General features: G+C 45.6%; 1 protein-coding gene across 1 annotated transcript; it reads left to right on the forward strand.

The window, feature by feature from the left end:
* The first annotated feature begins 6,676 nt into the window (after positions 1-6,676).
* On the forward strand, positions 6,677-20,214 carry IL27 (interleukin 27). The gene is made up of 5 exons (XM_069652101.1): positions 6,677-6,902; positions 13,708-13,907; positions 15,158-15,256; positions 15,759-15,923; positions 19,484-20,214. The coding sequence occupies exons 2-5, from the start codon at positions 13,728-13,730 to the stop codon at positions 19,688-19,690; spliced, it is 651 nt and encodes a 216-aa protein (XP_069508202.1). The 5' UTR covers positions 6,677-6,902; positions 13,708-13,727; the 3' UTR covers positions 19,691-20,214.
* The last annotated feature ends 617 nt before the right edge of the window (positions 20,215-20,831 follow it).

The following is a 20,831-nucleotide window of genomic DNA, read 5'->3' on the forward strand; positions in this document are numbered from 1 at the left end:
TCTATATTGGATCCGTCTCTGGACTATGCTATGATTGCAGACATAGAAAGATCAACTTGTGCAGATACTGAATACTGGGAGCTCTAGTACCTTTGTATGGGCCAAATGTGGGAAGTTGATGGCAACACAACTGGGTTGGCCTCCACTTTGGTCTTGACCTGCGACCCTTATGGAATGAGCTACATCTCAAGTTCAGGATGCCCTTAAGGCAATGAGTTGGTCAGAATGCCTGAAGAAAGCATGCATTAGTGTGAGAGGTCCATCATATCTGTCTGTAAAATTAAGAGGGGGATTTGCGACCAGTTCAGATGATATTTATCCGGTTATAAATAGATGGAACACCAGGCACTCTCTGAAATGGTCCTTTCGGTCAAGACAAACTAGAGTCGATGCAATGCTTTCTTGCCCCCGAAGCCCTTGCGTATAGAAATGTACGCCAAAGGGTTTTAAAGCCCATACAGCAGGAGTGAGACGTTTGGTTGTGGCGGATAAATCTGGAAGATGAACTAAATATCCTTCCGTTACACCGAAGGTTGAACACTATTTGGGACGTGCCTGGGTTCTAAAAAAGAAACGCGTTCTGAAGATATGTAATTTGGGGCTGATAAGATGGGGGCCCGCAACAAAATGGCAACCAAAGTCATTCCCCATCTCTTGTGCTTTTCCAAATGTCCACCACTGACAAGGGAGTTGGGTATTATAATGTATGCACTATAATCCGGATTATGAAAGTTTTATTGTTGTAGATTTTGTATAATTTGTAAATCCCAGTTTTTTTTTATCAATGACGACAATGTAAAGTGGTTGTTATAGTGTCATCGCATTAAGAAAACATTTGGTTATACATTTAGAAAACTTGTACTTGTGGTGGAAAAGACTAGAGGGTATTCCCATTTTGTTGAACTGACAGCTATATCCTATTGTTTACATTATATGTTAAGGATGGCAGCTGCAGGTTATGCACTTGCACAACTAAAATTGGCACATATAGTTGAACTCAAATGATGAAAAGAGCTAGGAGTAATGCGTCTTATGCCACCCTTATTTGGACAAGGATTGGTCGACTCTCCTATTGGAGTTTTTATGATAGATGTTCCCTTTTTTGTTTTCTTTATGTAACTGTGATGCATTTTTGGGCGATTTCCAAAATAAAGCAAATGAAATGAGAATGGAAATGGAAAGGGGACTGCACATTTACAGATGGATCAACTGCATTCCTTTCCACGACAGCCATCTTAGGCGGCCTATGTTTCTTTGTGAGTTCTGGAGACACAACCCATACTATCACGTTTCGGAGTAGCTTGCCCACACTACTGCAGTCAAGCTTCCCTAACACTGTTGAGCTCTCAGACTGCCACCTGAACTCACTCCAATAATGCTTTGACATTGCCAATGCACCTCACCACAGCCAAGCATTCACATCACTGGTACGGTGCGGTGCAGTTGGCTTCTGCTATATCTATTACAGAGAGCACTATTCTTGAGCACTGGAGCCACCTGCCAAATTTCACTTGCTTCCCTTTTTTCTATCAGTTCCTGGCCGAGTCCTAGGAGGAATGCCCTCTTTGGTAAAGTTCTGGTTTGTCGCACTGCCCACCCCTCTAACCTCCCCTCCCACACACACACACACACACACAATGCACTGGTATCTACATTCAGGGGCACCCCAGTTTCTTCGAAAAAAACGAAGCGCCTGCAGCTCGTGTTCCATAAATGAATGTGCGATACCACAAAAAAAGGAAGTGGCCCAAAACGGGACTCGTGGAAAACACAGCAAGGCCATGCTTAAGGAGCGGCGGAACTTTCAGCAAAGAAACTGCTGAGACACCCATGGCACTGCAAAATGGACCGTTCTGGGGAGGAAACTCGAAAGGACACTGACTATAAAAAGCATTGATTGGACCATGGAGGGACACTCCAGTGGTGTGCTGAGTAGGGACGACAACATTCCTCACGCGCTCCAACCTATTGAAGGGCTCAGCCATGAACGGTGAGTTGGAAATATTACTGTCTAGGACTGTAAAGTGGAATAACACTGGCAGATAATATGAAAGCAGCAGGAAACTGTTTAGTTTGAGGTTTGCTCTGTATTGTTTGAGGATCTTTTGCACAATGATTACATTTTTTGGCTGGAGGCTGCATTTGAGCTATTTGGGGGATACATACAAAGGGCACTCAGAGTCAAGAAGCTATTATTTTAGACTTGCCTCTCTGGTTTCTCAGAGAGAATCCTGAAAGATTTTGAGGGTTTGTAGAAATTCTGCATTACCCAGAATTCTCAGAATGCGCCCTCTCAGACGGGTTTATGGCGGGAGAGCTCACGTGGAACCCAGACTAACATTTCTGGCACTAGTGGAATTTGTGTTGGAGAAGGTCCAATACAGCCTTCAGTGGGGAAAGGATTTCCCTTTTGGAAAAATGGAGAATATTCAGGGATTACAAAAATCTCCTCCAATAGATTATTAATAGCTTTTTCCAAATTTCAAAATTAGGACCTTCAGTTAGGATTGATTGAAATTTCCCATCTAAACCATCAAATGACTTTTGCAACCCGTAAGCTAAAACAATTTCGCCCTTTAGATCCCCAGGGGCAGAGCAGAGTTTTGCTGTTTCAAAAAATTGACTTTCTTCAGGAAGAATTTCAAAGGGGAATTGTTACACATGTCACAAGACAGACCTATCTTTTTAACTACTAAATAACTGCTGTGAAGTTTTAGAAAATTGGACATGTTTGTTACAACGTTGAAAAATACTTTATTAATGGTTTTAAAATGTTAGTATGAAAAGTTAACGCGTGTGCAAGTTATTCGCAACAGTTTAACACACTAGTCTCATTGGTCTAATGTTAGAAAGGTATTTCTGAACGTTTCTGTAAGTTATGTTGGCATTTTAAAAAACTCGTAAATAACTTTGTTTTATTGCTAAAAGAATCTTGGTGGGATTAGCATGAGAGTTGGACATCTCGTCTACTGTTCTGTTTTTACCAATATGGGGCTCGTGGATTATTTGTTTGTGGGAATTCTGGTGGAAATGCAAATGGGGGAACGTGTCCTCCCTTACTCATACAAAGACAGTGAATTGTATTCATTTCTGTGTTTTTAAAATGCACACCCTTGGGCATGCAGTGACCATGCACAATAGGAATATGTGAAGGGTGCTGGCGACCTGGGAGACGCTCTAAGGGGTGTTTTTTCAGAGCTTTACTGAAAGCCCAGCTGGTGATGGGAAGAGGAGTCTGTTTCCAATATTGACGACAGCCTCAACAGACAAGCTTGTCCCCAAGTCTCATGAATTGACGGTGTTCTCGTTTCGTCAGTAGTCTGCTGCAAAGCACCGCACCAAAGTCTCTTCGGTGGCGGCGCGTTGGCGCTCTGCACATCTTCCGGGTGGCTTAGCAGGAGGATACACTCTCTGGCCACAATGTTCATTTAGGTGTGCAGGCCTGATGATTTACAGCAGTGTTGGGGCTGTTGGGCTCAGACGTTTAAACATTTGGCTTTCGATGCCCTTATTGTTGTATTAAGAGGCGTATCTCTTTAGGCCAGCTATTCGGGCTTCAGTTGGAGATAGCAATTTCTGGAGCTTGTGCACCTGGAATTCAAGGTCAGCATAGCAAAGGAGTTATTAAGGAACGGCATGATTACTATCAACATTTGATAACAAGCGACATTCAAATACAGCTAACTACAGAAGTAGAAAATAGAACTTTATGGCTTTAACTATCAGTGAGTACATTTCTCTTGGCAATCTACATTATAAACCAAAATAGGTCTTGAATAAAGTGTCAACTACCAGGCCAAATAAGATCAGCTCTGAACTGCTTTTGTAAATAGTAAAACCGCCAGTGGTAATTGCCACTCGCCCTCACGTTGTACACCAGGTGATAGCGCATAATTGCAATACAGCTGTGATTGACACTGGCGGCGGGATACGTTCCCACCAATAGCATTTCTTTCAAAATGGAGGCCCTTAAGGGGTTGGCACTGTGGATTTTTGAGTACGGCGGAGGAGCTCCAGGAGTAAGTACTGATGAGTCTTGGATGCGAAGCATGATCGGCATAGCTGAGTTGTAAGAAGATGCACAAGCAAAAGATTCTTCGGATCTATGATTCAGTGTTCAGAGGCAAAATCCTGTTCAAGCAACATATTAATTTGGTTTAACAGAAGCCAATTTTTATTCCCAAAGATCAATTACATTTTGAGGAATAAAGAAGAGCATACTTCCAATAGATGCCATTTTCTTTTTAATGGAAACAACAATGATTCTCTCACTAGATGAATTAGCCTTGAAGTAAAAGTGATTATTCTCCTGACAGATTAAATTCTGCTATCAAAAATCTGATTGGTTGCTTCACATAAACTATTGTTCATGGGGAAGTCAATATTTGATCATTGGTCCCTAGGGTCATCAGAAAATACACCCCATTAATACATTTTTATAGATGTTGATGTGTCCTCTGAGTGCTTACTTTCAGTCTTCCAATAGATTGCTCAGTTTCCACAAGGAACCATTGATTCTCCAGCGGCATTAATCAGTTTCCAGGAAAAATAATTCCTACCTTAATAAATGAATTGAACATTGGGAAAATAGCTCTATTGTCTCTTTATTGATTAATTAGGTTTTCCAAAAAATGGTAATGTGTCTAATAGGTTGATTAGTCTTAACAACCAAACAGGACTCTTCCAAAAGATGTATACGTGTTAATGACAAAATTAATATTCTCCCAATAGATCAAGTAATCCTCAGGAATGGTGGGTATTCTTTAAAGTTTTATTCAGTTTAATAGAGAAACGCATTATTCACCCACAAATACATAAATATTAGAGGAGACTTGTGAGACAATGCCCCATTTAACACTGTTCATTAAGGATTAGAAAAACACATGTGTTGGCCATAATGGAATTTGGAGGAAATGACCTGGCTTGTGTCTTTGTTAACAGGCTTTTTTGTTGGTATCTGCCTATTTGGTTGCATCCATTTTACTGCATTTTCTGGTGAGGCATCGCACCACATTTTGCCATGATATTTTTGGGACGGGCAAAGTGTTTGGCGGCGGTAATATAGCGGTTGGATGTGGCTGTAGAGGAAGGGGAGTTTGGTGGTATGGTGCCTAGCCCCCATAAAATAACACAGGAGCAAAGGTGGTGAGATGTTCCAGACAGCCCGGATCCTTTGTGTTTACAGAAGGAGCAACATTTGAGACATTTCGTGCAGGTCCCTATGGCAACCAATCTGCTGCCGGGCTTTCCTGCGCATGGTGAAACTGAAAACAAAGCCCTTCACACATCTCATATTGGAGGATGGGTGGTCAAGGTGTTCCCAAAAATGTAATTCTGAAACAGATCTGATCTTTCAGACCTCCCAACTCGCACTGCTACTGCTGGTCCGGTCCTGTGCGGCCGTCAGTTTCACCTTTGCTTTTTTGGTACTGTTGACCTTGCTTTGTGCTGCAGTCTGCTCCTTCCTCTGCCTGTTTATTACAAACAAAGCCTTCTTGATATCCAGCTGTAGACTTCCCTTTTCAGTATTATTGCCCTTTAGTCTATTCGGCCCAGACAGTGTTCTTAATTCCGGCTTGTGCTTTACAAACAGACTGCATGTAGCCCGCTACTTTAGTCGTCCTTTCTCGGTGCTATTGCTGCCTGTGTCTAGCCGGCTTTCAAGCAGTCTGCCTATTTTCTTCCTGCTATTGACACTAAAACTCTCCCAGTCTTCAGATGTATCACTGCGTTCTCAGTATCACGCCTCTCGTGTGTCTCTGGCAGCCCTCTCAATTGTTACTTGATATAGAGACCGTTCATGTTCTCCAGCTCTGCCCTTACTTTCCCATTACTTTGAGAACCCTTTACCTGCTCCAGGCGCATAGAGGCTCTTCTTGACACTCCGAAAACTACAATGATGTACAGCCTTTCCAGTACTTATCGGGCCCTGTTGGTTTCATCCCAGTCACTCTGTCTACGCGCGTCCTGCTTCTACCTCACATTTGATCATGGCCTCTGCCTCAACCTAGTGTTTTCCTCCACCATGTCTCCATTTTGTCTCTCCCAGGTCTTTTTGGCCTTTAGTTCCTGTTCTCGGCGCATGGCTACTCTTTAAACTTGATTCAGGAGAGTGAGGGTAGCCGCAATATGATTAATCTCCTCGCTGATCGGAGACCATGAGGTGATTGTCCAATGAGCAATGAAACTCAGGACCTAAACATACAGGTTTCATCGTGGTATATGAAGAAGGAATAAGTCTTTCTTGGGAAAAGGGAAAAGCATTGATCTGCCTCCCAATAGCACTTCACTCTCCCAATTCTTTCAAGTTGTTTTCTCAGGATCCGTTTCCCAATACTTTTGTGTTCGCCAGATACATAGCTGGAGATACATAGCTGGAACTATCTCTCAACACATCATATTGCGTTCCCAAGCAATGTGAGCTTTATCTCCCAATGCAGCGAGCAGGCTTTCCCAGGGTAAAGGTCTCATGTTCAAGGGCCTGACACAGTCCTGCTCTGAGTCTCCAGGCAGTCGCCGGGGTTGCTCAATGTTAAGCGGTCGGTCGGGGTGCTCGGCCTGCCATAGGCCGGAAAGCTCCACTACCGATACTGGAAGATGTTTTTGAGGAAGGAAACTGCTGTGTGGTTGGGTTTTTCTTCCACTCCCTGTCACATTTCTGTAAAACCCTGTAAGAATTGCATCGAAAACGTGACTCTGTGCTGGAACTCGGTGTCCCGGGGAAGATAGTGGGAGGAAAATCGGCAGCCCGAGGGGGATTTCGCAGCCAAGAAAGTCTGTGTGGGAGCCATTCCCATCAAGAAAGCGAGGGGGGCAGGCATGTGCATTTGTGCAGTGCCATTCCGTGAACCGCAGCCACTCATCTTGGCTGAAGCATTGGGTGTGCAACATGCCTGATTGAGGTGAGTTTTAATGTTTGTTTTAGGGTGAGGTGGTTTGTCTGTGTGAATGTCAAGGACAACTGGGTCCAAAGCCTGCCAGGCAGGTCACAGAGAATTGATGTCTGTTGGATGTATTCTGGACTTGCCTTAGCACGGTGCCCCTACTCGGGGGGAAAGCATTGCAGACATTTTCAGCTGCTAGACTCTATGCATCCAAGACAAGACCAGTGTGTTCAGCTACATGAGCGGACGCAGTATAACCGGCCAGCAATACCCACAGGAAAGCTGGCAACCATAAAGCGCAGTATCCCGATTCATACCCAGCATACCCCCGGCCCACACCCTTCACTGGCAGTTGCCGACCGACGGTTATCACCAAAAGTGGGCTGGCGAATGACCTGCCAAGTGGAGGTCTTTCATTGGCAGGGAAGGACACTAACTGTAATTGATAAGGTTTTGATATCCTAGTTTGAATTAGATCTTTGTCTCCACCCGTTGTTATGAGCCCGCTCTGCCTTTATTGAGCCCCTGACGTGTGCTTGCTCAATTGAAACTCCATGATATCATGCTTTGCCCATTTGAACAGATAAAGCTGGTGCAGAGGCTGGTGTGATATGATATGATATGATATGATAGGTTATATATAACACGCTTAATACCCAGAGGTTTCGAAGCGCGGACCCGGGGATCGAACCTGTGTTGGGATCGAACCTGTGTTGCTCTGTGTCGTCTTGCTACCAAGGAGAGCACGTTGCCCCTGGGCTATCCTCCCAACACTAAAGACAAGTCTACAGCACTAGGAAATTGCCAGTGCATCTGCCTCAGCATCCAATGGCAAGCTTGGAGGAGGGAAGATTGCTCTCAGGTCTTTCTTAGGGTATAGAGTGTTGCCTTCTCTGTGGTGTTGAGAAGTGGCCGGACAGCTTGACAGTATAGATGACCTACAAATTGCATTTTGGAGAAATCCCGCCCAGGTGTCAGTGGCCAGAGAAGAACATTCAGTGTTGTCTCTGCGCAATCGCATCCACTTGGCCTCATCGCGCCCTTTGAAGGCAACCCGATGTGAGATGCTGTCAACTTGAGTCATCGCGGAGGTCAAGCAGGAGTTGGGCATCGGATGTAGGATTTGAGCATGTAGGCACTTAGAAGTAATAGCGGCCAGGCAGACCCTCCAGTGGTGCGTGCCGGGATTAATGGCTCATGGGTGCATAGTACATGTCGATGGCTTTGATTTGTAAGAATGCCTTGAATCATTTTACTGATGTACCTGTGACACCCAAACTGGGTCACTAGTGTCTGTATTGACATTATTTGGTCAACAGTGCTCTAGCTTGCTCTAGGCCAGCCATCATCTAGGTCTGCCAGAAGGTCTTTCCTGACCACCAGGATGGATGTTGTCCCTCTGCCAGAACTGCTGGACATGGACAGAGAGGAATGCGGGGCACCCATTTGTATGTCAATCCGGAACAGGTGTGAAATCGCGTCTCGCAGAGCTTTAGGGGCACACAGCGATGAGACAGTACGGAATGCTGCAGTGAGGTGCACTGGAAGAGCTCTGTGTGGCTCTCAGTACTGAAATAAAAGGGTTCCATGTAATAATGTCCCCGCAAAAATGGCTCCTGATAAAACCCCCGCAAAAATGGCTCCTGATAAAAAAAGTTGCAGTTGTTTGCGGATACATTATTACATTGAACATGTGGGGGACACCCCCGCAAACCTTTTTTTTTTTTACAAGGGGAGCAGGGGGACATAGCCGCAACCCATCCCTGTACATATTGTCACCATATATAATGTTGCCAAAGGCTTTTCCCGGCGACATTGTGTATGGGGACATTATTACCTGATACCAATAAAAGTGGGTCCTGCAGGTCAGCATTGAGCTGCCCTGGTTAGCTCTTTGTGAGCCCAACTACTATAATAGCAGGGGGTGCTGCATGCCAATAAGGAGGGGCATTGACTGAGCCACTGGGGTCTCAGTGATAGAATATTAAGGGGTGGCGGGGCTGCGTTGAAATGCACTGGGCAGGTTTGTGCGTTGCCTCAATAATGGACAGTGGGGTAGGCGGTCGGTGGAGAAGATTGAGGCGCGTTGGCAGAGCTGTGTGCCATACCCTGTGTTGAAATGGCAGGGGGTGCTGCACTCAACCCCCACCGGCCGCCTGCACTGCTACCCCGGTACTCAGGCCAAAGCAAGGTGCTGCCACTGTACTCCACTCACAATCTGCAGCTGCTGCAGATTGTGAGTGGAGTACAGTGGCAGCACCTTGCTTTGGCCTGAGTACCGGGGTAGCAGTGCAGGCGGCCGGTGGGGGTTGAGGTGTTGTGACAGAGCTGTGTACAGGTCCTGAAAAAAGAAGGGGGGTCTTGTGATCTCCTCCCACTGTGGTGTTTTTGGGTGCTTTCCTACCACTAATTTCCCCTCATTGACAAAGGTCTGCCTGACTGACTCTGAACACATTTACGAAAAAGACAATTCTGTAGGAATGTTTTGATTGTTGCTATAGGCTATATCCACTGTAAGCGTCCGTGTCCCCCTTAAGGGACTTTCCCCTTGCATTCGTTCATTCCTGTCTCTCCACTTCCGCCTTTCCTGTTTCCCTTCTTACGCGCTCGGTACAAACTTTAACTCTGCCTCTGATACGCAATAACTTTCTGGGTACAAACTTTAACTCTGCCTCTGATACGCAATAACTTTCTGGGTACAAACTTTAACTCTGCCTCTGATACACAATAACTTTCTGGGTACAAACTTTAACTCTGCCTCTGATACGCAATAACCTTCTCGGTACAAACTTTATCTCTGCCTCTGATATGCAATAACTTTCTCGGTACAAACTTTAACTCTGCCTCTGATATGCAATAACTTTCTGGGTACAAACTTGAACTCTGCCTCTGATACACAATAACTTTCTTGGTACAAACTTTAACTCTGCCTCTGATATGCAATAACCTTCTCGGTACAAACTTTAACTCTGCCTCTGATACGCAATAACCTTCTCGGTACAAACTTTAACTCTGCCTCTGATACGCAATAACCTTCTCAGTACAAACTTTAGCTCTGCCTCTGATACGCAATAACCTTCTCGGTACAAACTTTAACTCTGCCTCTGATACGCAATAACTTTCTGAGGTTTAGGCTAAACCTGATTCATTGTGGAGAAGTGCTAGCAAGGCGAAAGCAAGGAGACAGAGCAAAACAGCTCTGCAAAATCTATGCCACTGCAGCAAAGTAAACACGGAGGCACTTATTGATGGACTGCGAAGGGACATGGGACTCACATCTGGAGATTTGTGTGACATGAAGAAAGCCTCATCTCAGAATCTTTCTGGGACAGACTAATATCGGGCCATAATGTCGCATTGACTTCTGCTGTGGTGCGTGCATTGAAGCTGTGTGAAATTATTGTTTAAAAATCCAATGCAGCGGCAATTAAGAGGAGGGTTAGAGAATAGAAACTAACCCACAGCAAATAAGTTGTTGATAATTGGAGGGGAAAACACATTTTTAATATATTGTTAGCTGTGTCTGAAATGTTATAGTTTTTCTTTTTTTGAACTTTTATTTTACTGTTTGTAACTGTATTATTTTTTTGTGTTTTTGTAAAGACTCGTTTTAAACAAATAAAAAAATGTTTTTTAAAAAATCTGCCTCATTAACATATTTTTTTAAAATGCAGAATGAACATTAGTTAAAGCTTTGAAAGTTGCAGTGCACAGGTTCTTGGGTTGTGCCACTCTAAGGAGTTTTGAGTACTTTTCAATTCATCTTTATTTCGGCTGCAAACCATAAAAGCTGACAGAAAAGCAATACACAAAATCATTAAAATGTCAAAGACAGCAATTACACAATTTCACCAACATAAGACCTAGGGGCCTCATTCGTGGAATATTTTGCACGGTGCGAAGGGGTGCACTGCCAACAAACACGTTGATTGATGGAACATTGCAAAGTGTTTTTTTGCAATGCAAAGTCACTCTGCCCGGCATTAATAGACTTTGCACTGTTCCATGAATCAGGGTGGAACAGCGCAAAGTGTCTTTTTGCTGTGCAAAAGTCAATTTGCACCAGTGAAAAGTCACTTTGCACCGTGCAAAAAAATCCATGAATCAGACCTCGCCTTTCATCTTCTTTTATTCTAAGTTGCAACCTCTACCAATTCACAGTTCTCTCTTAATTGATAGACACGGTTAGTGCTGCGTTTATTTAGTTCCCTGCCAAGTTCATGGAAGAAGCGGGAATCTAATTGCATGTTACTTTTGTGATAAACTACAACGCCAGATGCTAAAAGCTTTTTATTTAACTTAAATGATTTGTTTGAAAAACCTTACTAACTGGCTACTGATGGGGGAGTGTGTTTTTTTAATTTAAATTCTGCAATTATTCTTTAAATTTGCCCTGGGAAGACTTCTGGCATCAGAGCGAGCAAAAGACCCAGGGCAGATTCTCAAAAAGCGCTCAAATGAAATGAGGGCGGGGAATTATTCTCAAAAGGGTGAGCTGCACATTTCATGGGGGCTGCCCAGCCCCCTCGCGTACAATAGTGTCGGGAAAGCGACCCCGGCACTGATGTATGGGTGGCTTCTAGCAACCAGGTGGTTGCTGGGAGTGCAATTCACAGAAACATGTCGCTATTGGAGAGTCTGGGGGGCTGCCCCCCTCTGTGAAACCCTGTGCCCCTGTGCCCCCCCTACCTAAGACGAGCAGTGACCATGTTCTCCCCCTACTTTTGTCTGTGCCCCCCCACTTTTGTCTTTGGCCCCCTCTGTGCCCCTCCTAAATTTGATTCCTGGCGACGCCACTGTTCAAGGGCTGGTCTCTGTGAAATGCTCAAAGAAAAAAAGCATTTCCATTCCCTTTGGGTGGATGTAAATACCTGAAAGGCCAGTGTGACAGCCACTGCTTCAACTACGGCTGTCACACTTATAAAATGAATCATGACAGGGTCAGACATTACCTGCTCATGGTGTGTTCTCAACAGGCGCAGGGGCATAGACTTTGGTTTTCCCGGTGGGGGCGGGGACGTAATTTCACACACAATGCCAGGGGTAGCGGAAGCAACATCACTTGACCCTTAACCTCTGATGACATCACAGGAAGTGATGTAATTTGACCTCCACCCCGAAATGAACTCACGGGAAGCGATGGAACACGGCCGTTTACCCCTTGACAAAACAGGAAGTGGCATCACATAGCATTGGGCCTCATTACACGGTAGGCGGTAAGGGTTTACCGGTAAGGGCACCGGTACCTGTAAACCCTTACCGCCTTACTATGAGGTCCCTTTGCGGGACCCAACCTTAACGGCTGGTTTAGACCAGCCGTTAAAGTTGGGACCCGCAAAGGGACCTTGGTGCTAATTACGGTACTGCAATTTGCGGTACCGTAATTAGCTCCTTCCCCATTCCCATTGAGCCCTATGGGGCAAAAATGGGAATGGGGAAGGGCCATGGAGAAAGGGGGAATTACTGCCCCGCCAACCTTGGAATGGGGTGGTAATTCCCCTTTTCTCCATGGTGGTACCGGTATGGTTCCGGCGGCAACCATGGTGCTAATAGCACCATGGTTTACCACCTACCATGTAATGAGGCCCATTGTTTCTAAGTACGCTATGAAAAATATGGTTACAATATCACTGTAACGTGATATACATTCCATACAAGAATGGATCACCTTATGTATTGCCACAAAAGAACATGCTATAACTGCAACTTGTGGAAAGTAAAATGCATAGTCCGAAATGGATGCTTATTCTACTCTAAATGCTTTTTGGAGGATTTTGTCTGCATTCTGAAGTTGAGGTGTTTAAGAACAGACTAAATCAGTGAGTCCCCCCCTGAAGTGTACCTGAAAAAAACCTTTGATGAGTCTGGCAATTATTGTATGGAATTCCAGAAAGACAAATAGCCACATGGCATGGGCCACAGCCAGGAGCTTCAACTTGTAAAAAAAAAACGTTTTCTTTAGGGGCAGCATGGGAGCCCACAGGGGTAGCAAGAGAGACCTCAGGGGTCACACTGGCGACCCTTTAAATGACACTAAATGACATCCCTGGCTGGGGGGGGGCGGCGGTGGCTGACGGCAACAACAAAATAAGTCCCATTGTAGATATAGGGATTTTCACGAAATTGGCCTTTCCTGGAGGCTGCCTGGGCTTCGGAGTGCCTGCGTACTCGGCGCCCCTGCGCAAAGGGGTGACCCTACTTTCGGCGCATTTAAAAATGCATCCTGTTTGTGAATTCGGGTTGCTAGCGCATCTCATTGCAAGCGCCAAGAAAAGCTTTGAGAATCTGCCCTCCAACCATAAAGGAGCAGATGCATTATAAAGCATACACCTCTCCCTACAGTAACTAAGAGGAATACACCGCAAGACACCTTGGATTTCATCTGTGTGGTCGCCAAACTCCTTGGTAGCTTACACTCTCATCATTACGTGGGCTAGTGGGTCTTTCATCCCGTAGATACATATATCTTCTTGGTAGCAGAGGAATAAAATAGATACAACTGAAAAATCCTTTTACTTTTAATTGGTTTAAGACTCACGGATCACACTGTCAACCCCCACCCCACCCCCCATTTGTGTTCATTCTGTCATTACTGTTTTTCTACCTCATGTATGTACTGCAACTTGTGCCCAGATGCCTTTGGGTTCGGCGTGCTCTACAAATGGCAGATAAATACATTTAATTAACCTTTGGGGATCTTGAGGTGAGAGTGTGGGAAAGAGGGTGTGAGTGTTTATTTGTGTGCTTTTTGTTTTGTTTGTCGTGACCCTTTGGGTATTCCAGACCGACATCTAAACCGCTTCCTTTTCTCTGTCGTCCTAAGGGGTCGCATGTCCGCTGCTGATGCTCTGCGCATGCCTGCACATACTGCCGGTCTGCGCCTTTCCCCCAAGGACTTCCGGTGTGGCGTTCAGGGGTGTAGCCTCGGAAGAGGAGAAGCTCGACATGCGGCGGGAGTTTGACAACAGTCTGAAGCTGGCCCGGAAACTTCTAGCTGAGACCCGGTCCCTTATCCGTGTATTTGTAAGTAATGTAGTAGCCCCTTTCTGAGCCGGGGACAGGAAGGGTAAATGCAGGGTTCTTAGTAAAGCAGCGTTTGTAATATTAACTGGTTATTTATATCGCGCTTAATACACAGGGGTTTCTAAGCGCGGACCCAGGGATCAAATCTGTGTTGCTCAGTGGTCGAAGTGTAAGAAAAGAAGTAGTGGAACTATGTCCCCTGCTAGCCTGACCCGCTCCTCACAAACCCCATTGCCCTGCCCCCTCCCACACACAATACAAACCCCCAAACACCTGTGCCTGCTGTTTAAGGAAATGTTCAGTGCAGTGCACTGAAAGTGCAAGTTTCAACTGCTTCCTACACTGTTATTTTAAAACGAAACCGTTCCATAACGGTTTCTTTTTAAAATAAAAGTATAGGAGCTGTAAAACGTAATTAAAAAAAGTAGAGGAGCGCCGCTCCCACCCGCTCCCGCTCACTTCTGTTGCTCCGCATCGTCTTACATCCAAGGCGAGCACATTGCCCTTGAGCTATCCTACCGAGACTGTGAAGCACTGACTATGGAACAGTCCCTCTTAGGCGAAATGCTACACAAGCTAGCAATCAGAGTATACCTTACATCTTCCCAGAATGCTAAGCAAGCTTACACGTGGCAGGCACTAAGTTACTACACCCCATAACCCCGAACGCTGATCAAGCGCCTAGATAAAACTCTAGATGTGGTCTCCAGATGTGGTTGCAGTCAATAATAGAAGTGTACCAAAAAGGCAGCACAACTGTGACTCCGGTGGGTGCAGGAGTTTGGAGAGGGCAGAGTAGGAAGGAAGGGAGCAACGCACAACACATTTTTCAGTGGTTGCAGTCATGCTGGTTGACAGCCAATTGAGTTGAAACTGATCTCAGTTTAGCTGTAACTGACATCCGGTGGTAAAATGGAGAAGTGTGCCGTATCTTCACAAAGAACCGTTGCAGAATGGTGGAAATGGTTGCAAAAAGTAGTGAAGCTGTTAACAGTAAAAAAATAGAAGTCGTGGAACACCGCTCCCCGCCGTCCCCGCTCACCTCGACCACTGGCTGGCAACTTGCAGTGCTCCATGTGCGGCTTGTCGGAATGTTGCTGCACCGAGCCAGCCAGAGCTTGCATAGCATGCTACTGAAATGCCATGTGTCCCAGGTTCCAGACATGTGGTTGAGCCAGTCAGTATTGGGAAGTTGCATGTGTGATTCTAACTATTCTTGCTCTTGAATTGTGCTGTTTGCTTTGAAACAGATGAGTGAGAGGCTGCCAGGGGCACACTTGGACCTTATGAAGAACCAGGGAGACTTTCCGAAAATCAGCATACGCAACACACAATGGCTGTCCCTGCCGGTAAGATACTGTCACAACCTCAGTACCTGTGTGTGTGTTTCGTCAGTGAATGAACGAATCTCTCTGTGGCTAGGCTTACTGCCTCCAAGATTGGTCATTTCTCCCTGGCTGGTAATAGCTGGATGGTAAGCAGGGGGTCTTTGTGTGTGGTTATGTGTCCACAGCTGGTAGGTGATTCCTTGAATGGGTTGGTTTTGCGTTGCTTGGCCGGGTCTCTGGTGCTTGGTTGGTTTCTGTGGATCTCTACCCGGCTGATGTGATGTCTCTGTGTCTGAGTTTTTTTGTCTCCATGACTGGGCTGGTGCCTCAGTGATTTGTTATGCCTCTGTGTTGGCATTGTGCTTCTGTGGATGAGTTTGGTTTCTATGTGGGTGAGTTGGTGTCCACTTGACTTGTGGGTAGTTCCCCGGACGGATCCATTGCTGGGTCCTTGTCTCTTTGATTTGCCCTTTGCTTTTTTGGGGACTGATGCTACGCTCTGTGTCTTCCATTCTGTTTCCAGATAATGGAGCGCCTTAGAGTGCTGGGGGATAGCTTCCATGTCTACAGTTCTTACCTCGAGGTGATCGCTGAGTATGAGAGGTCGCAACAACACTCCTCAATAGAGCCTGGCCTCACGAATGTGCGCCTGGACCTCAGAGACCTCCTGCACCACGTCCAGCACCAGGTATTGCCAACTCTATCTAGCAGTGCCCAGAGCACAGCAACTCCTCACTGACCCCCATTTCTATCCTTAACTCACTCTTCTTTGAATTGTTGCACTATATCGTGGTGCATGAATAATATATGATATGATATGGAATTTATAACGCGCCTATCTATACACAAGTGTTTCAAGGCGCGATGTCTCCTGATGTTTGAATAGCACTAGCTGATAGTGATCGAATTATGACACTAACTCCTGGAATTTTAATTCTAGCACCATCAAAAGATGTTTCAATTATAGCACCCTCTCCTGGTGTTTCAATTCTAGAGGTGTCTCATGGTGTTTGAATATTATCACTACCGCCTTTGAATTCTGCCAGTATCTCATGGTGTTTTAATTCTAGCACAATCTCCTGGTGTAGGAAGTCTAGCACCATCCCCTGGCAATGCAATTCTAGAGGTGTCTCATGGTGTTTGAATATTATCACTACCGCCTTTGAATTCTGCCAGTATCTCATGGTGTTTTAATTTTAGCACAATCTACTGGTGTAGGAAGTCTAGCACCATCCCCTGGCAATGCAATTCTAGAGGTGTCTCATGGTGTTTGAATGTTATCACTACCGCCTTTGAATTCTGCCAGCATCTCATGGTGTTTGCATTCCAACACTTTGAATTCTAGAGATATCTCTTGGTGATTGAATTCAAAGACTATCTCCCAATGTTTGAATTCCAACACCAGCCCCAGAGGTTTGAATCTGGCAGCATCTTGCGGTGGTTGGCTTCTACTATACCCTGGTAGTTGAAGTCTACCACCAACGTCTGGTATTGGAGTTCTAGCGCCATCTTGCAGAGCTAAGGACGCCAATGAAAGTTCGAGCTGAAGGTCATGTGTGACTTGACACCGAACCAAGAGCTGAGCAGAGGCAAGGCAAGCATCCCTGGTCCTATCCAGTCTCTTCTCTCAGGCCCTTTGCCGCCAACTGTTGTAGTGTGTTGTGCCGACAAATAATACAACTATTTGTTTCTAACTTTCTGGCTCAGGTTTTACGCAGTCCTCCAACTGTTAAGATGGTTTTTTGAACATAACCTTCAACTGACATTGGGCGTGATCAGAATTGTACCATCATTGCAGTAAAGCAATTAACATTTCTTTGATGGACCTCTACAAAATATGAGTCTAGCCAAATGGCTCTACCTGGGAAAGGTTGGATTTGCCTCACTTAATATGTGAAATAATGGTTACATCACTAGAAAATGTACATTTGTATTACTGTGCATATGTCTTGATCACATGTGTGGTTCCTATGCGTGTTACAAAGCTGCACAGATGAGCCAAATGGCACACATCTAGTATGTGAGTGAACTGTGAGGGAAAATTGATCTGTTCCTAAGGCCGAGTGATGCGGCCAAGTCCGTGGGGATCAAAGGGGTGCGTTTTCAGAGCACTCACATTTCTCTATGGCAAGCACAAATAGCTCATCCATTCCAGCTTTTGGCCTGATCACGAGTTGGGCGGTATCCCGGCGGTATTCCCACCGGGATACCTCCCAGGCTAATAGCGTTACTGCCTAACCCTCCAGCGGTATTAGCGCCGGATCACGGGTTTGGCGGTAACGGTAATTCACCATTCCCCATTGGGTCCATTCCAGAATTTTGGCTGCAATTAGGGCGCACTAATAGCGCTGCGCTATTTGCGCCTGAACATGGGACTTTTCCCGGCGCATTTACCCCCAGCCCTGAGCTGGGGGTAAATTCAGCCAAACCCGTGATTTGGTGGACACTTAAATGCGGCTGTAACAACATTAGCGCCGCATTTAAGGGTTACCGCCAAACTCGTGATGAGGCTGCAAGACTTTTGTTTGCTAGCTTTCGAGACAACGTGGGCTCTTCCTTAAGAAAAATGCAACTCAAAAAGCAATACATAGTGCTTTTCAGAAAATACACCAGAAGCACTTGAAGCTAAAATGCTGCTTGCTTTCATTGTAACATCAATGCAGCTACTTCGACTGGCTTTTTAATAAACATTGCCTTTTCATTGGCTGCAATGTTTTTTAACCATTTAAAAATTCGAGACAGAGCAAGCATCACACTCAGAATAGTAGACCGCCTCTAAAAACGAACAACCAAAAGAAAGCAAACAAATCATCTGATTGCTTTTTTTGCTTGGTTTTTTTTTGCTTTTAAAATGTTTAAAATTGTTGTTTTCTATTTCCTCTCATTGTATTGATCTATTTTATATACTATAATATCTACAATATATTATGTCACTTCTGTAATGTACCAAGTATTATGCTGGTGACTTGTTTTAGAAAGCCTAGCGCCTCTTCAAGCTGAGGCTCTAGTCCACCTTTACCTAGGGCCTCATTAGGAGGTAGGCGGCCACGGAATGAACGGTGGCGGTAAGGGACCGGCACCGTTCATTCCGGGCCGCCCTATTACGAGGTCTGCAGTGGGTCCCGCTCTGGACGCCTGGCCAGACCAGACGTGCAGAGCGGGACCCGCTAGCAGTCCAGGATGCTAACAACGGGCCCGTCATTAATGGGCCCGTCATTAACGGGCCCGTTGTTAGCATCCTCCCCATTCCCATTGAGCCCTATGGGGCTCAAATGGGAATGGGGATTCATTTTTACCGGCGCCCAGAAAAGGGCACTTACTGGGTCCGCCAAGGTCAGCATGATCTAGTTATTGCCCTTTTCTGGGCTCCGGTAAAAAATCATTACCGGCGGAAGCTGTGCCCTTAATAAGGGCACGGCTAGCGCCAGGATCGTAATGAGGCCCCTAGACACTTTGCGTCCTGCCCACATCTATTACCTCATTCACACTGGAAGGGCGCTCAGGCAATCATGTGGCTGGAACAACAGGCAAGAACACACTCTGTATCACACGCTCTTTCCAGCTATCCAAGGCCCTTTCACTGGGGGGCGCAATTTTGATTGTGGGAAGGCAACAGAGAGCGTCTCTATTGCTCACCCATGTCCCCACACCTAACAACCCCCAAAACAAAACTCACCCTTTCCCCACACTCTACCTCCCTCCCCACTTACCAGCTGGACCACAGCTTTGTGCTCCATTCCCGGAAAGCCTCCCACAAGCAGCCACCTTAGAAATGGAAAAGGGACTATGTCTCTTTTCCTATGGCAGTGGCCATCTTGATTCTTTTAGGGGAAATGGGGCCTGCGCAGCATGTCTATCTCATGTAAAAAATAAATGAAAACCATTCACACCCCAAATGAAACCAGGGGTGCACCGGCTATTACCCCCTTTTCCAGGGGCAGGCATGTCCAGTAACAGCACACAGCCCTTGCCAAGGCCCTCGCTTTGTACACTGCCTAGGCTAGGGCTGGTAGGACCTTACTGGCCATGTCCACCCCCCAGTGTAGGGGTGATTGCCATATTCCATTTGAATTCGAACAATAGCTAATCTATGTATGAATTCTGTCCCTCATGCTTGGGCTTGTCCTCATGCGAAAAGGTGCCGCCTTTACCACTGGGGTGGGTGAATTCTGAGTAGACTGTATGATTGGTTGCTGTGACAACGACCGTATTTAATATAGTTTGTCTTTATCTGTGCTTCTTTCCCAGATGTCGTTTGCACATGGCACACCCCTCAGTAAGCCAGTCCAGATACCTGGGCACTTTCTGCACCCGTCCAGCACTTGGAAGGCCCAGGTCCAGGCTCTCATCACACTGAGGCATCTCGAGCAGTTTCTGGGCCGTGCAGTGCGCGAGTTCACCTTACTGCGTTTCTCTGTGACACGCCACTTCCCTACCAGCCCTGCTGCGTCATAGCTGGCGACGGATTTAAGATACATGAAGAAACACTATCTACGTTCAGCCTGTTGTTTCGCTAGAGTGTCTGTAGACTGCTGAAAATCCATAATGTTCTTCTAACTTCGATTTCACCATTTCATGACTCCCTGCACTCCATCGCACTGTATACCACGATGCTTGTTTTGAACTGCGTCACGTCCAATTTCGAGCTAGCACAACCTCTTCTTCCTAAAATCTCCCCTAATCTTACATGTATTTCCGTTATGGACCAACCTCAAAGCTGCTGTGGTGATAAAACTGCATGAAACACGGTGCGCGGACAAACCTATTTATACAAAACTATTTAATAATAATTTATATTTTTTCATATTTATTGATACGTTGAACTGTTTCTGTACTGTATTTATTGCACTATTCTGAATACTGCTTTTTGTAAAAAAAAAAAAACGAAAAACATTTAATATCACGCTCGTATTATTTAAGCAAAGAATGTATAATTTTTTATTTTTTTTACTTCAATAAAGTCTAAGCGTGGCATTCCATTCACAGAGTGTACCATTTTATTCGGGCCCTGTCTTCCATAACAGATCATGGATTTTGTTGGTCACGGTTCTGCTATTCCATCTCTTCTCATAAATTTTCCTCTTTATCCGTCATCGCTTGTTCTGCCCTTCTCTTTCTTATCTTTTTTACTATTTTCGTTTGAGTTTAGTTTTCTCAGGTACATGGGCCCTCATTACAAGTCCGGCGGTGGACCATGGTGCTATTACACCATGGTCCATGCCGGATTCCGCCATGGTGGATGGCGGAATTACCGCCCCATTCCAAGGTGAGTGGGGCGGTAATTCCCCATTCACGATTTACCCTTCCCCATTCCCATTTTTGCCCCATAGGGCATAATGGGGATGGGGAAGGAGCTAATTACGGCACCGTAAATTACGGTGCCGTAATTAGCACCAAGGTCGCTTAGCGCCTTGGAATTTAACGCCTGCAAAAAGCAGGCGTTAAAGTGTGAATCAGGCGTTAAGGGTTAACGGCGCCGACGGCGCCGTTAAACCCTTAACGCCTGACTTGTAATGAGGGCCAATGGGCCTCATTACGACCCAGGCGGTAAGTTACCGCCTGGGTCGTACCTTTACCACCATGGCGTAAACTACGT

The sequence above is a fragment of the Ambystoma mexicanum genome, chromosome 3p (genome assembly GCF_040938575.1).
Source record: "Ambystoma mexicanum isolate Mex_15411 chromosome 3p, UKY_AmexF1_1, whole genome shotgun sequence".
In the NCBI taxonomy this organism is placed as follows: domain Eukaryota; kingdom Metazoa; phylum Chordata; class Amphibia; order Caudata; family Ambystomatidae; genus Ambystoma; species Ambystoma mexicanum.

What these genes read in the sequence shown, in the direction of transcription:
- IL27 (XM_069652101.1), top strand. Translation starts at nt 13,728, where the DNA reads ATGCTCTGCGCATGCCTGCACATACTGCCGGTCTGCGCCTTTCCCCCA. An exon ending in CACAATGGCTGTCCCTGCCG is followed by an intron (nt 15,257 to 15,758) that starts GTAAGATACTGT and finishes TTCTGTTTCCAG; the next exon opens with ATAATGGAGCGCCTTAGAGT. An exon ending in TGCACCACGTCCAGCACCAG is followed by an intron (nt 15,924 to 19,483) that starts GTATTGCCAACT and finishes CTTCTTTCCCAG; the next exon opens with ATGTCGTTTGCACATGGCAC.